Source organism: Sus scrofa, chromosome 15 (genome assembly GCF_054392235.1).
Source record: "Sus scrofa isolate SSC_HxYL_T2T_F1_AM1 chromosome 15, Sscrofa_HxYL_maternal_Yorkshire_Landrace_v2.0, whole genome shotgun sequence".
In the NCBI taxonomy this organism is placed as follows: domain Eukaryota; kingdom Metazoa; phylum Chordata; class Mammalia; order Artiodactyla; family Suidae; genus Sus; species Sus scrofa.
In genome coordinates, this window is record NC_139397.1 from 110,382,105 (window position 1) to 110,397,353 (window position 15,249).

The 15,249-nt window shown below is 40.6% G+C and overlaps 1 protein-coding gene across 6 annotated transcripts in view; it reads left to right on the forward strand.

Moving 5' to 3' along the window:
• Positions 1–15,249, forward strand: part of MYO1B (myosin IB) — a 191,559-nt gene that overhangs the window by 152,155 nt on the left and 24,155 nt on the right. For all 6 annotated transcript variants that reach the window (XM_021075958.2, XM_021075961.2, XM_021075964.2 and 3 more), the window contains exons 16-21: positions 2,744–2,944; positions 4,510–4,736; positions 7,555–7,755; positions 9,774–9,867; positions 11,405–11,554; positions 14,650–14,718. In XM_021075958.2, the coding sequence (XP_020931617.1) occupies positions 2,744–2,944; positions 4,510–4,736; positions 7,555–7,755; positions 9,774–9,867; positions 11,405–11,554; positions 14,650–14,718 (942 nt within the window). The remainder of the gene's footprint in view (positions 1–2,743; positions 2,945–4,509; positions 4,737–7,554; positions 7,756–9,773; positions 9,868–11,404; positions 11,555–14,649; positions 14,719–15,249) is intronic.

The following is a 15,249-nucleotide window of genomic DNA, read 5'->3' on the forward strand; positions in this document are numbered from 1 at the left end:
CAGCCATGAGAAAGAAGGAAATCCTGCCATTTGTGACAACAAGGATGGACTTTGAGGATGTTATGTTAAATAAGTCAGAGAAAGATACTGTATAGTATCACTTATATGTAAAGGCTAAAAAAAAACTCAGACACAATAAAATGAATGGTGCTTGCCAGGGGCTAGAAGTGGGGGTGGGGGACAGGGTGTGGGGGTGGGGAGGCATGTAAGTCAAAGGGTACAAACTTCCAGGTGTAAGATGATTAAGTTCTCGGGATCTAACGTACAGCATGGTGCTTATAGTTAATACTGTATTTTACACTTGGAAGTGGTTAAGAGAATAGGTCTTAAATGTTTTCACCATAAAAAAAGAAATGGGGAGTTCCTGTTGTGGCACCACGCAAATGAATCTGACTAGGAACCATGAGGTTGCAGGTTTGATCCCAGGCCTTGCTCAGTGAGTTAAGGATCCAGCGTTGCCGTGAGCTGTGGTATAGGTTGAAGACACAGCTCGGATCTGGCATTGCTGTGACTCTGGCATAGGCAACAGCGCTGATTGGACCCCTAGCCGGCGAACCTCTATATGCCGCGGGTGCAGCCCTAAAAAAGAAAGAAATGGTGATTATGTGATGCAATGGAGGTGGTTAACAATGTAGAAATGTGTCAAATCACCATGTTGTATACCTTAAACTTACACGATATTTTATGTCCATTTTATCTCAGTAAAGTTGGAAAAAAGTTTTTAAATAATTACAACAAAAAACCTATGTCATTCAAGCTAAGATAAAGGAGGATAAATGGACAATCTCAGGAACTGAATTAAGTAGGACTCCAGGAGTGGTTGGTGTGGACCATAGCACTGCTTCTGGGAAAAGAGGAATAGTGTGTGTGTAACTTCACGGGCAACCAGAAGCCGTGGGATTTTTCAGGTTATAAATTATGTTTGCAGAAAGGCTTAAAGTGTTGAACATTACTACATAGTTTTTAGTAACCTTTCTAAATCTTAAGGTTTTTGCTTTTACATCATATTCTGTACTTTATTTTGGATGAACTGATTGCAGGAAGACTGGTTTGTGTGTAAAAACCTGGAAACTCTTGCCTTATGCTTAGAAATGCTCATACTTTTAGCTTCAAAAACAAAGTCATTGGAGACAATGCATAAACTTTATCTTGCTACAGTCTTTTTAGCTGACCAGTGTAGGTGAGTGCTATGTTCCAGCAGTAGAATCACAGGCTCCAAATATCCAGCAAATCATCTTCTATTCATCTCTAACAAGACCTTTTGAAAATTATATAATTAGCCAGTATCTTTTCTCTCAGTATTCAAGATATTCCTGAAGGCTGCTTCTTTGATTAAATTGAACTTTAAAAACAGTATTCCGAAGCATGACTGTTTTTCAGTTAAAAAATAAACTTTGAGAGATTTGAACAGTGTTGGATTGTGAACACTTAGTATTCCACCTAAGCAATTCAAAACGCTAGTCTAAAATCCAGAAAAATCAGTGGATTTCCATCAAGATTTTTTCTGGTGAATTTGGTGACCCGAGTCATTTGCTGTGGGAATTTTGACTTTTAGAAATGGCGACAAGGACATTTTTCTTCATAAATACAACATCATAGTTAAGTATTTCCCTTTAAAAAGGGATTTACCAAAAAAAAAAACCAAACAAACAGTGATAATACACTTTGTTTAACTAGATTATCTCAGCCAGAAATCCCCTTGCATATATGATTAAAGAAACTCATGTTCATGTAGGAGCCCTGGCTGCATAAAGGAAATGTTTCCTTCCAGCATTGCCTAACAATAATGTCTATTCTGGGGCTGTTAGGAACACACTTGATTCCTGAGAGTCCTCACTTCCCCCAGGTTTTGTGTGGAATGAATAAATGCTGGTCAGAGGATGCTGCAGCCTTGTAAGGAGAAGGGGACAGGAACGGAAATTTGGTGGTGGAAGTGGTGGGGCCAAGGGTCCGTGGATTGTTCTCTGGGGAATGGAGACGTGTGGACCAACAGGGGCAGTCGAAGCAGCAGCAGCCTTTATTCAGCAAAGTAGAAGATTCTTGATTTTTGATTCATTTAGCTGGGCTGAGCACTCTGGGGATAAACACGATCACGGGGTCTGAATACCCAACCAAAAACCATGCACTCGTGTTTAACATCTGCTTTGAAATTTTTTATGGAAGAATTTTATTCTGAACTGATATTCTTGAAACACAGCTTGATTGCATTGATCACTAAAAGCAGCATCCCAAATCATATCATTTTCTCCCCCCCTCACAAAAAACACACTTTATTATAAATACAGGAATGATTTGGAAGCATCTGAAACCAGTTTCCTTCTCAAGCTATGAATCAGAGAATGACCTTAGAGTGGTTTATGACCACATGTTACAGAGACAGTGTTGTCACATTGGTTTCTCACTTTCCTTGTTTTTGAATCTTTGAGGTCTGATTTGCTTTTTTCTAAGCAACATGGATTTCAGTCATCAGCCAGAGAAGGGGGCTGAGGTGATTCCTGAGTTCTGTTCTGTGGGGGGGAAGAGACTCAATACAGAACCCCCACTACCACGCACCTGGGACACTTTGAAAGAGGGCTGATTTCCTTCAGGTTTTTGTCATTTGTTTTGATTCTCTGCTTTTTGTTGTAACTGAATGGAATTTTTCTTGTGACTAAGTTGGTTGTGTTTAATGGTGTAATTGGGAATCATTATTCAAACAATACGATGAGGAAGGAAGGAAACCTTTTTATTTCCTTTCTTCCAGAACACAAACGGAATCCTGGCCATGCTGGATGAGGAGTGCCTGAGGCCCGGCACCGTCACCGACGAGACCTTCTTGGAAAAGCTGAACCAAGTGTGCGCCACCCACCAGCACTTTGAGAGCAGGATGAGCAAGTGCTCCCGGTTCCTCAATGACACGTCCCTGCCTCACAGCTGCTTCAGAATCCAGCATTATGCTGGCAAGGTATGGGGATGGCAGTTGTGCCCAGAAGAACCATGTGCCTCAGAGATGGCATCCTGACCAGTGCCAGCCCTGGAGGATAAAAGGAGCTGCCAAAAGATAAGGATCAGTGAATGCTCAGTAAGAATAGAATCTGGACCATGTTGAGCAAAATCTTACTATGAGATGAAAGGAAAGCCAGTGGATTTAATGAAAGTGTTCAAGTGTGTATTAAAAATTGATTTCATTATTTTCAAGCTCTAAGCTCTCCTATAAAAAAGATCTATAAATGCTAATAAAAGATTTTCCAGTAAAAATGAGAGTCACTAGAGTTTCCTGGTGGCTCAGTGGGTTAAGGATCTGGCATTGTCGCTACTGTGGCTCAGATCACTGCTGTGGCTTGGGTTTGATCCCTGATCTGGGAATTTTTACATGCCATGGCCGTGTCCGAAAACAAAACAAAACAAAATTAGAGATCACTAAAGACAGTAAGGTTTTAAGAGCGCAAACCAGTGTTCCCATCGTGGCACAGTGGAAACGAATCCGACTAGGAACCATGAGGTTGTGGGTTTAATCCCTGGCCTCGCTCAGTGGGTTAAGGATCCAACGTTGCCATGAGCTGTGGTGTAGGCCACAGACACAGCTTGGATCTGGCATTGCTGTGGCTCTGGCGTAGGCCGGCAGCAACAGCTGTGATTAGACCCCTAGCCTGGGAACTTCCATGTGCCATGAATGCGGCCCTAAAAAAGCAATTGGGGAAGAAAAAAACAAAAGCGCAAGCCATTTAGCAAAATTAATGAGTTCTTAGATTGAATTTTGAAATGATACTGGAGAAAACATCTACTTTTTTAAAAAGCATTAATTTGCTTAATATTTGGGATAATTAGTTTTACATCGTCAACTGTATAAAGATAATATTAAAAGCAATTTGGACAATATATTAAATTTTAGAGTCCTAAAAGATTTCTAACTGGATTTAATACCTCCTTTTTTATAAATAAAGTTGTATACTTCAAAGGGGAAAAAAAATCTAGACTATGTATTTAGTAGAAATGAAGTATGTAGTATCTAAATTACGTTTAGTTTCAAAATGTTGGAACTTGGTACTTCATTTTTTTCATTAGCCCAGGTTATTAAAAGATACTTTTCTGGTCAATTTCTTTGCTGGCTTAGGATCCCTTTGAAAATATAAGTGTTATCTCTATTTCCCCTGGCTCCTTTTAAACATACTAGAATTGGCACGTGTCAACTAAAAAACACAAGTAAAACCTCAAAAATATGCTTCAGCACCAAAAAAAAAAAAAAACACAAACCCTAAAATCCTTTGGAAATGTTATGATAACATTTTTGGAGTTTATTCTTGAAAATCCTGAAGGGTAATAGAATTTATTTTGAACTCTTCTGTGATTTAGACAGATGGAATTTAAACTTGGAGGCTAATTTGGTATTAGAGTGTGACTAACGTGTTGGGGATTTTTTGATGGAGAAAGAAGATGCTACAGTATAGATATTCTCGGGATATTTTTAGCAGTTGTTTGATGTTCTGGTGTGCAGTATGTCAGCCCCTGAGTCCCCTGTGCTGCTCATAGGTACTGTACCAGGTGGAAGGATTTGTGGATAAGAACAATGACCTTCTCTACCGAGACCTGTCCCAAGCCATGTGGAAGGCCAGCCACGCCCTCATCAAGTCTTTGTTCCCTGAGGGGAACCCTGCCAAGATCAACCTGAAAAGGCCTCCTACAGCTGGCTCCCAGTTCAAGGCATCTGTGGCCACTCTGATGAAAAACCTCCAGACCAAGAATCCAAACTACATTAGGTATTTCCGGCACATAAAATCCTTTGACTGTTCAATTATGAACGCACTCTCAAGGAAGATCATTTTTAAGTTTACTTAAATCTGAGTGTAGCCCAGGCAGAGGATAACTAAAGTACTTACAGATCAGTGTGGTGTCTTGGGTTTGCTTAAAAAAATCCTCCAAGTTCCCGTATGGCTCAGTGGGTTAGGAACCCAACTAATATCCATGAGGATGCAGGTTTGATCCCTGGCCTCGCTCAGTGGATTAAGGATCTGGTGTTGCCGTGAGCTGTGGGTGTAGTGTGAAGACTCGGCTCTGATGTGGCATTGCTGTGGCTATGGCTGTGGCCAGCATCTGCAGCTCTGATTCGATCCCTAGCCTAGGAACTTCCATATGCTGCAGGCTTGGCCCTAAAAAAAAAAAAAAAAAAAAAAAAAAAAAAAAAAAATTCCACTTCCCCTCAAATAAGGAATTTTTAAAAGGTTAGGGGTTGGGGGAAGTGTGACCGGGGATGGAAATAGATACTTAAAGGAATTTAGTTGTTGGCACATAGGGGTCTCACGTTCCTGGACTTGTTTTTGTTTTTTAATGGCAAGAAACAGAATGTAAAAATTTTTTTTTCTGGTAAGGGTTTTGCCTAAACTGGTTGGACTCATTTGACGTTCTTGTTATATTAATTTGGAGCATTGAAGCAAGAGGGGCTTCCTTTGCAGGTCTCGTGATAGGAAATGTGTGCCTCTTTCTTCCCCATGAGAGTTATTGGCCTGAAGAAAGTCATGATCTCTGAAACAATTTAAATGTTTTCCAGTGAATAGAAAGAACTCCTTAAAAAGCATCCAGTCTTTTTTTTTTTTTTTTTTTTTCCCCTACTTCCAGGGCACCTTAGATCTCAAGATTCAGTCAAGACCAACTCTAACGCTAATCCTCTAACTAGGATTAGTTTGTGATGTTTGTATTTGGGGAATTAGGTAGACAAAGGTGTGTGCCCAATGGGTCAGAGTTCATGTGGCGCATGCACACCCACACGTGTCTCCTACACTTGTCATTGAAAATTCAGTTATGAGGAAGTTAGCGTGAAGTACATTTTTATGTTTGGCTTGTTAACCACATATTTATATTCATAACAGACGTAAATAGGTAAAATCCCCTGGTTTGACTGCAGTCAGGTTAGAACAATATGTTAGGTAAAGCTCCTAGTTTCAAGAAAATTAACCAGGAAACTTTGTGTGATGGGTTGCTTTGTTATCAGTTGAATAAGCTTTTTTTTTTTTAAACCATTAAAATTCCATTGAGGTATAATTTGCATGGGATGATATGTACAAATCCTGGGTGAATGGCTCTATTATATTTTTTCACCACTGATTACGCTTTGGTAACCACCACTCAGGTCAAAACATGGACCATTCTGTCACCCCAGCAAGTAATTTTATTCGTCTTGCCTTTTAGTAGCTTTAATGTGTCTCTAAGAACTCTTAGCTGATATACTCCAAGGTTGTCAATATGTTGTCTTTTTTTTAAATTTTTTTAAAATCAGATTCATTTTAAAGCCTGTGTTTTTCCATATATACTTTTGCTTTTTTTTGCCACTGTATGTTGAAGAGGGAAAAAAAAAAAACTCTTTTATTTCTCATTCATTTGCCCTGATGCCTTTATTGAAAATCATTTGAATGTATGTATAGGAGTCGTACTAGTGAGTTAAATCACTAGTATGTTCCATTGATTTGTTTGTCCTTAAGCCAAAAAGTAGACATCGTTTTTATAAATATAAGAGGAAAAGCATAAAAAACACCAAGGTTAAACTAGGTAAGATTGAATTGTCCATATATTATTATGTGTGTGTGCGGAATTTATTTGACAGTTGTAGCCAGGCGGACATAACCATAAATGTTGAACAATGTATTAATTAGGACACAGAGATGACTGCAAGGAGAAATAACAGGAACTTAATCAAGACTGACATTTGTTTCTCATATAACTTCTAAGTATTTGTCCTCCAGGGCTAATAGACAACTTCTTCTATGTTGTGGCTCTGTAGTTTCCAGAGTTTTTCCTCTTCTCTGTGTAGTCCAAGATGACTCTCCACCATGTCACCATTCCTGCCAGCTATTATCAGAAGAGCACGAAGGGAGAACAAGTGACCTCCTAGTATAGACATACCAAAAGTGGCAAACTTTACTTCTGCTGTGGCTAGAATTTTGATCACATGGCCACACTACTTGCAAAGGAAGTTGGGAAATGTAGTCTTTCCTTGGGCAGTAAAGTGCCCTGTTGCAAAGGAGGGAGATAGAGGGATTTAAGGAGATGGTGTTTTTAACTTTTTCATTGAGGTACATAATATACATTCAGTACCACAGAGTACATGAATATTAATTGTACAGGTTGTTGAATTTTTACAGCAATAAGCCTGTGTAACCCCATCTAGACCAAGATGAAAAACATTTCCATCAACCCAGAAGGTTCCTTCCCTGTTGATTTCCACCCCTACCTCTCCCCAGAAGTAACAGCCATCCTGAGTTCTCACCAGGCATTAGTTTTTCTAGAACTTCATCTAGATGGAATCATAAAATATGTGCTCTTTTATGTCAGATGTCTATCCCTTAACAAAATGTCAGAGGTACTCATCCACGTCATGGAACATATTATTCTTTTTTATTGCTGTGTCTGCAGTGTATTTGAGGTTTTTGTAAAATGAGTTGAAACAATTTCAAAGGAAACGACTGGGTTTTCCGAGAATAATAAAGAATTATCTCACCATGAAGTAATTATATAATGATACTTTATAAACCACAAATTCCTAAGAGACAGCCCTTAAAACCTAAAATCTGTATAATCCTTTAGGTGTATCAAACCGAATGATAAAAAAGCCGCACACATCTTCAACGAGGGTCTGGTGTGTCATCAGATCAGGTACCTGGGTCTTTTGGAGAATGTCCGCGTGAGGAGGGCGGGCTATGCCTTCAGGCAGGCCTACGAACCTTGCCTGGAAAGATACAAAATGCTGTGTAAACAAACATGGCCTCATTGGAAAGGACCAGCAAGGTAAGACATTCATTGATCCTATTTAATAATAAAGTTTTAAAGCATACAGATAACCGTGGTGTTTTCTTCACATGCTATTTAGGCAAAACAGAGTTCTATGAAAAGTTGGATATAATATCTGCCTTTGGACCCTCTTCCATCAGGTTGTCATTTTGTGCTAATTCTTCCTAATTGTATATACTCTTGGTTTTCTTTAAGGTCAAGACAGGGCTTGTCAAATCCACATTTGGAATGTGTGTGTCCATAGAACTTTTAAAATATGCTGTGGCAAATTAGGAGGAGGAGAACTTGTAATCGATAAGTATATTTGTGTAGAATCATAGGAAAGTAAAGTTAGAAGCATCTTAGATCACTGCTCTCAGCCTTTTCAGTTTTTGTTTTTGTTTTTTTTTTCCTGTGGAATTAACCCCAGAGAGTAAGTGGGTGGGCATGGAGGTCTCCTTCTTTGCCCAAGTCTATATCAGTTGAGGACTAGGTATAGGAGCAGATAGGGCTCACAGTATCAGTGTTATCATGAGAATAGCCAGAATGGAGCATAGGGCAGAACTTGGGGCCATATGGCTTTCTGCTCATCTGCCCTGAATTGTACTCACCTGTCCAGTCCCAGACAGCGCTAGAGAGCGCTGGGCCACTGCAGACCTGTCCCATGGAGCGGCCCCTGTGAGCTCTCCACAGAGAGAACTTGTGTGCTGGCAGCAGGGCTGCTACAGGAAGGAAGTCAGTCCTCACCTGGGCAGTGACCTTTCTCATGCTCTCACCAATCCCAGAAGTTGCCCCTTTTCTGCAGGCCATAGAAGCTCTCCCAGCAACAGGAGGGCCAAAATGCCTGTTTTGTAGGGTTTTCATTTTACCATGCTGGTGTTGCCTCCATGTAGTCATTGGACCTGGCCTGTCACAGGAACATCAGCAGGATTAGATACTCACCCTGTATCAGAAGAAGATAAACTCTAGACATGTGGTATGGTCTCTGCTGCATAGTCAACACCCAGATAGTGTAAGGTCTGGGTACTGTTTCATTTCCCACTGCTAATTTCCAGGGTATTATGGTCAACATCTACCATAATACACAGAACATATATTCACTCTCTGCTTGGCATCTAGTCCAACGGTTGGTGGGACGAAGTTTAATATTAAAGACTGATGTTAAAACCAGGTCTGGAGAGATCCTGTCATAGCTCAGTGGTTAAAAAACCTGACTGGTATCCATGAGGATGTGGGTTCAATCCTGGCCTTGCTCAGTGGGTTAAGGATCTGGTGTTGCCATGAGCTGTGATGTAGGTCGCAGACGCAGCTCCGATCCTGCATTGCTGTGGCTGTGGCGTAGGCCGGCAGCTACAGCTCCGATTCATTCCCTAGCCTGGGAACCTCCATATGCTGCGGATGCAGCCCTAAAAAGACGAAAGAAAAAGGAAGGAAGGAAGAAAGGAAGAAAGAAAGGAAAGGAAGGAAAGAAAGGAGAAAAGAAAGAAAGAAAAAAAAAAGGTGCAGGATGGAGAGGGGGTTAGAGCCAAGTCCTGGCCTTGCCCCCACCCATAAGACCTATGTTCTTTTGCATCCCATCAGCCTGGCACTTAGTACTCTTGGTCCCTGCCCACAATCTCAGCAGCAGGAACAATGTTTAAATTGTTTTCAGGAATTAACTGAGTAGGTTCAAAATAGATCTGAGTTTCCTGCGTACCCTTCTTGCGCTGGTTGGTATGTTGTTATAGGTATATGGGTATATTTGATACAAGTATTGCCTCTTCTGATGAAATCAAGAAATTGGCTTTAATACCATATTTTCTTAGAATTCATAGTTCTGAACCTAAAAAGCTTTTTTAGTGTTTACTTGATTTGGTTTAATTCGTGGGATTTAGTCTGAAAATTCTTTGATGGAAGGGTGCTTACTGAAAGAACAGTTAAACTTGGAAGTGAAGCTTTTTTTAAAATATTGCTGAGAACCTCATGTCATGATTTAGGATAAGATAACCTATTTTTGTAACTCAGAAAACTTACTGTTTTTTTATTTGTTTTTATAGAGCTGGTGTGGAGGTTTTGTTTAATGAATTGGAGATTCCTGTGGAAGAATACTCCTTTGGTAGATCAAAGATATTCATTCGAAACCCAAGAACAGTATGTAATGAAAACTTTATACTCTGCATTTATGTTATAACCATGTAGGCAAGTTTTTAAAGGATGTTTAACCTCATAATATTACCCAAGATGCTACCAAGAATGCCCCGTTCTTGTGTTTTTCTGCAATGTCCAAGAGGATGGGTTAGCAAAGTGTAATGGAAGAACATGTGTATTTTTTATAAAACATTAAAAACTTTGAACTGATAGATTATACAGCATTTAGGAAATCATAAAGAAACTGGTGTTACCACAATAAAACCTTGCTAATTCATAAAAAGTGGTAAATTCAGTCTGTATTTGTAATATCTGAATTCTACAAAATTTTAGGAAAAAATAACCCTACTCCCTAGAATATATGAAGTCACCCAAATTAAAAATGTTTTAAAGTTGGAGTTCCTGTTGTGGCTCCGTGGGTTAAGAACCGGACAAATCTCCATGAGGATGTGGGTTTGATTCTTGGACTTGCTCAGTGGATTAAGGATCTGGCATTGCCACAAGCTGTGGCATAGGCTGAAGATATGGCTTGGATCTGGCGTTGCTGTGGCTCTGCAGCTGGCGACTGCAGTTCCAATTCAACCCATGGCCTGGAAACTTACATATACCGTGGATATGGCCCTAAAAAGACTATATATATATATATATATATATATATATGTATGTATTTTTTTTTTTTTGAAGTAAAAAAGAACAGTTAAAATTCTACTTAGTAATGGAGTTCCCGTCGTGGCGCAGCGGAAACAAATCCAAAAGGAACCATGAGCTTTCGGGTTCAATTCCTGGCCTCACTCAGTGGGTTAAGGATCCAGTGTTGCCATGAGCTGTGGTGTCAGTTGCAGATACGGCACAGATCTGGCGTTGCTGTGACTCTAACATAGGCCAGCAGCTGTAGCTCTGATTAGACCCCTAGCGTGGGAACCTCCATGTGCCACAGGTGTAACCCTGAAAAGACAAAAGACCAAAAAAAAAAAAATCTACTTAGTAAAGAACTCCAATGAAGCTTTTATGTAACTGAACAGACTAGCATGAAGTATAACTAACATAGTTTATTGGAAATTTGGAGAATTTGGAAGTGTTTAAATTGTTTGAGAGAAGCCTTGCCAGCACCTCCCTTCCATAATAATGTTATCCTCCTAGATGGATGTAAAGGTAAATCTATAGCTCAGTTCAGCCCTTATGATTTGTCATAAATTCGAAAATACTGCAACCTAAATTGTGTATCTTGGAGTTCTCTGGTGGCTCATCGTGTTAAGGATCCAGCATTGTCGCTACACTGGGTCAGGTTGCTCCTTGGCCCAGGAACTTCCCTATGCCACAGGTGTGGCCAAAAAATAAGTAACTAATAAATAAATTGTATATCTTGCGTGAATTCATCTAAAGAGTTTTCTCCTGGACTACTATCCCTATTATCTGTAACTAAGTTATTTTTTTTTCCTCCGTGTGGCTCACTCCAACATCACATTTTATTTTCTGATAACTTTCATATATGTCATGAGTTTTTGGTGGCTTCTTCATAAATCCATCTATTATTTCCCAGTTATTCAAGTTGGAAGACCTGAGGAAGCAGCGTCTTGAGGACCTGGCCACCCTCATTCAGAAGATTTATCGGGGGTGGAAATGTCGCACACACTTCCTCCTGATGAGAAAAAGCCAAATTGTGATCGCCGCCTGGTACAGGAGATACGCGGTGAGAGTCCCAACATTTTTGATTGGTAATAACAATGCTTATTTGCAAATATTTGTTACGTACTTAACTACATAGGTAATTTTTTACATCTTTCATCCTCCCAATGGCCTCGTGAAGTGGATGCTCTTCTGATCCCTTTTTTAAAGATGTGAAAACTAAGGCATTGAGCTGTTATGTAACAGCTACTAAGTGGCAGAGACGGGGTTTGAATCCAGGACAGCTTCAGAGCTCAAGTTTAGTTTATTACGCTGTCTTCCACTGATAGAGGTGTATGTAGTGGGAAATCTGCAGCTTGAATTTGTTAGCAAATTGAAGCAGGGAATGTCATTTAACCCTTTGAGTAGGGTCAGTTTTCCAAAATAATTGGCCATCCTCCATTGATTGTAGGAGCACTGAAAGTGGCTTTAATTGCACAAAGCTAATGCCGCATTTTAGTAGAATTCTAGGTTTGGAGAAAGGGTTATGTTTCCTTTAGTCCTCAGATATCTGGCCCTTTGGGAAAAGACTCAAAAATAAAGTGTATTTACTTGGTTGATATGGAATTTCTTTTTGGAATTTTTTTTCTCACTCAATTATAGGTGTTTCACTGGAGGCATAACAGGTTTGAGGGAAACCTGCAGGTTTGCCTCTAGCCGAGCGTGAACTTGGCATTGTGTTCTCACAAAATGAATTTTAGTGATAAGAGCACTGCTTCCAAATGCGTTTTTGTTATATACTTTCTCACTACAGAGTCGCAAAATGAATTAAAATTGCAATCTCTTTCAGGGTATTCTTCCTCTTTTTTAGAGGTAGAGAAGTTTTGCTTTAAGGGAGTGTATAAATCAGGACATAACTTATGCTGACCTATTCTCATGTAATACATTTTAGCGATTTCATGAGTTATTGAGTTATTTAAATGAGTTATTCCAAGTTTTAGGAGTTAACGAGTTATTTAAATGATTAAAGAAAAATTGCATGATCTGTGAAAGAAAATCTTTTAAATTGCTTCTTCTAGCATAACCGACAGTACAAGTGTTAAAGTAGGACCCTATCCAGCCATGATAGATTCCTGTGTTTTCTGCAAAATCCCAGAGGACTTTGTCACCAACCTGGCTGTACATAGCAGTGTACTTAGCCTTCTGCAGATCCTAATGCTCTGTTTTCTTTTTGCCTGAGAAAAGGAGGGCCAACAAATAGCCAGTCCTCAAGGAACCTTTTTATTATTTCTTATTTTGAGAACATTAAGAAAAACCAGGTTTGGAAGCATCCTGAAGTCATCTATCTTGAATTCTACAAATAGTTCTGAAACCTCTACTCTGGCCAAGCTCTGGGGGTTGCACAGTGAACCAGACAACCTGATTCCTGACCTCACAGAGTTTATGTCTAGAGAGGGACAATATGCATTTAAGCAAATAAATAATCAGAACAATGACAGATTGTAGTAAGTGCTAGAAAGGAAATAGAGAACTGAGATCAAGAATATGGGGAGACAGGATATGACTTTAGATAGATGGTTGAGGAGGACCTTCTGGAAGGGCCATTGCGTCAGAAGAATGAGAAGAAACAGGCAAAGAACCAAGAATAGCAGGTGTTGTTTCCACCCTCCCTCCCAATATAAGGCTATTTTAAATAAAAGTCACCATATCATGCCATTAAATTGTGATGCTGAGAGTTAGAATGAAAACAATTAATAGCCCAAATTTTATTGGACATCTTAGTTTTTGCTCTAGTGTATTTCTGCTTCAGAATTTGAACTACAGGCATACCTCAGAGACATGGATTTGGTTCCAGACTACTCCAATAAAGCAAATAGCACAGTGAAGCGAGTCACACAAAACCTGGAGTTGTTTTCAAGCCACGTAGGAGGTTTAAAAAGAAAGTACTGAGGTTCCAAATGGGTGTCAGAAGTGATGGTCAGATCTCGTAGGTGTAGTTTGGTCCCTACAGCCATGGAATAATCAATCACTCTGCAGAACCTTGAGGTTTTCCAGCTCCTCATTTGATTGATGAGGAAACTGAGGCCCAAAGGAGGTAGTCACTTGTCTACAGTCTCAGGGTTCTCTGTGCCTTTCTCTCTGGCATCCTCTCTTGTTCTGCTGCTTGTGTGTTGATAATATCACCCTCCACTTCCTCTGAGCTTCCACAACAGGACCCAGAGTCCTGGAGGCAGTTGTCCCCCTCAGAGGAAGGGAGCCAGGCACTCTGCCAATTTCAGAGGCCAAGAGTCACAGCCTGGCTTCAGTACTTTGAAAAGCTGTGAAATTTCATCTCAGATGCCCATGCTCCAGTGACTATTCCTCACAGATATTTGAAGGGTTCACTTTTCTAGGGCTAGTGTTTCTGCAGCCTCCACTCTGACATCCTGGCTCTGGAAGTGAGAAGGGCCCCTGGGCACTGAGCTTGGGGAGCCGACGACTCCAGAGAATTCTCTCAGTGGGTCTTAACCTTCCCACCCGGAAGTAATCTCTGCTGCATCCACACCTGCCTGCCACACTCTTGTCTCTGCAGGGAGACTATTTCTATTTCCCACAGCTGGCTGGTATCCCCTGGGAGTCCTTGTGCAGAAGGATGGGGTCAGGTTCACGTTACATCCTCACAGTTCTATCAAAGGGCTCTGTGCAGAGTAGGAGTTCAGTAAACAAAGTTTAGTCACTTGATAGACATTTACTTCCTGAGGCAGAGTAAAAGCAGCAAACCTAAAGGGAAGTGAGGGTGTTAGAGGCTGACCCAGTGAGTAGCATGGCGAGAAATGGCACCAAGAAGAGAGAACGCTCCAAAGCAGATGCAGAACTCAGTGTGTATTCATTCCACATGTGTTATTTGGGTGTCTGTGGTGTGTCCAACCCAGCGTGATACAGGGAACAGATGTTAATAACAGTGGGTCCTGAATCATTTAGAAATTCCTAATTATGTTTCCCATCCTTGAAGCAAACTTTGGATTAACTGTAAATAATTTTGCATTGTCGGATATTTTGACTTCTGTACGTATGGGTTCCCAGAAGGAATATGGCTGATCAAGAGGTCGTTGCACTAAATGAGCAGCTCTTCTTTCCCAGTGTGTGTATGATGGGTATGTAACGGGACAACTGCTAATGTCTTCCCCTTTCATCCTACAGCAACAAAAGAGGTATCAACAGATAAAGAGCTCGGCCTTGGTAATTCAGTCTTATATCCGGGGTTGGAAGGTGAGTTTTAAAGAAGTGACCCTTATTTATGTGGGGTTTTCATAAAGGATGATATCTTTAGGCTCACCCTGCAGGGGAGGGCTCCTCATCTCCTGCCTGCCCTGTAAACAGTCAGATGGAAAGAATAAATATTATGGGCCAAGCTGGGGCCCTTGACCATGTCTTGGCTGCTTCCTGCTTTCTTTTCAAGAGCTTTGTTCTCTGAGCAGGAAGTCCTTGAAATAATACTGTACATGGTAATATCCTCTTGCCCACTGTTTGCAAGGGAGGCTATAGTCCAAACGGCTAAAAGTGTTTCCTCCATACCTGTGAGTCCTGCCAGATCTTCACACCCCCAGCCCAATGCCCTCTCTAACTTCCTTGGGACCATCTTGCAGGCTGCCCTGTAATGACTGGAAGATCCTAATCTCTAGCTGTCCTAGCTAGATCACAGGGCACCCACCACCTGGTTCCATTCGGATGGTCCTTCCAACCAAGGCTTATTGGTTCAAGGTCAGCAAACCACAAGCCAATATCTAGCCTACTGCCTGT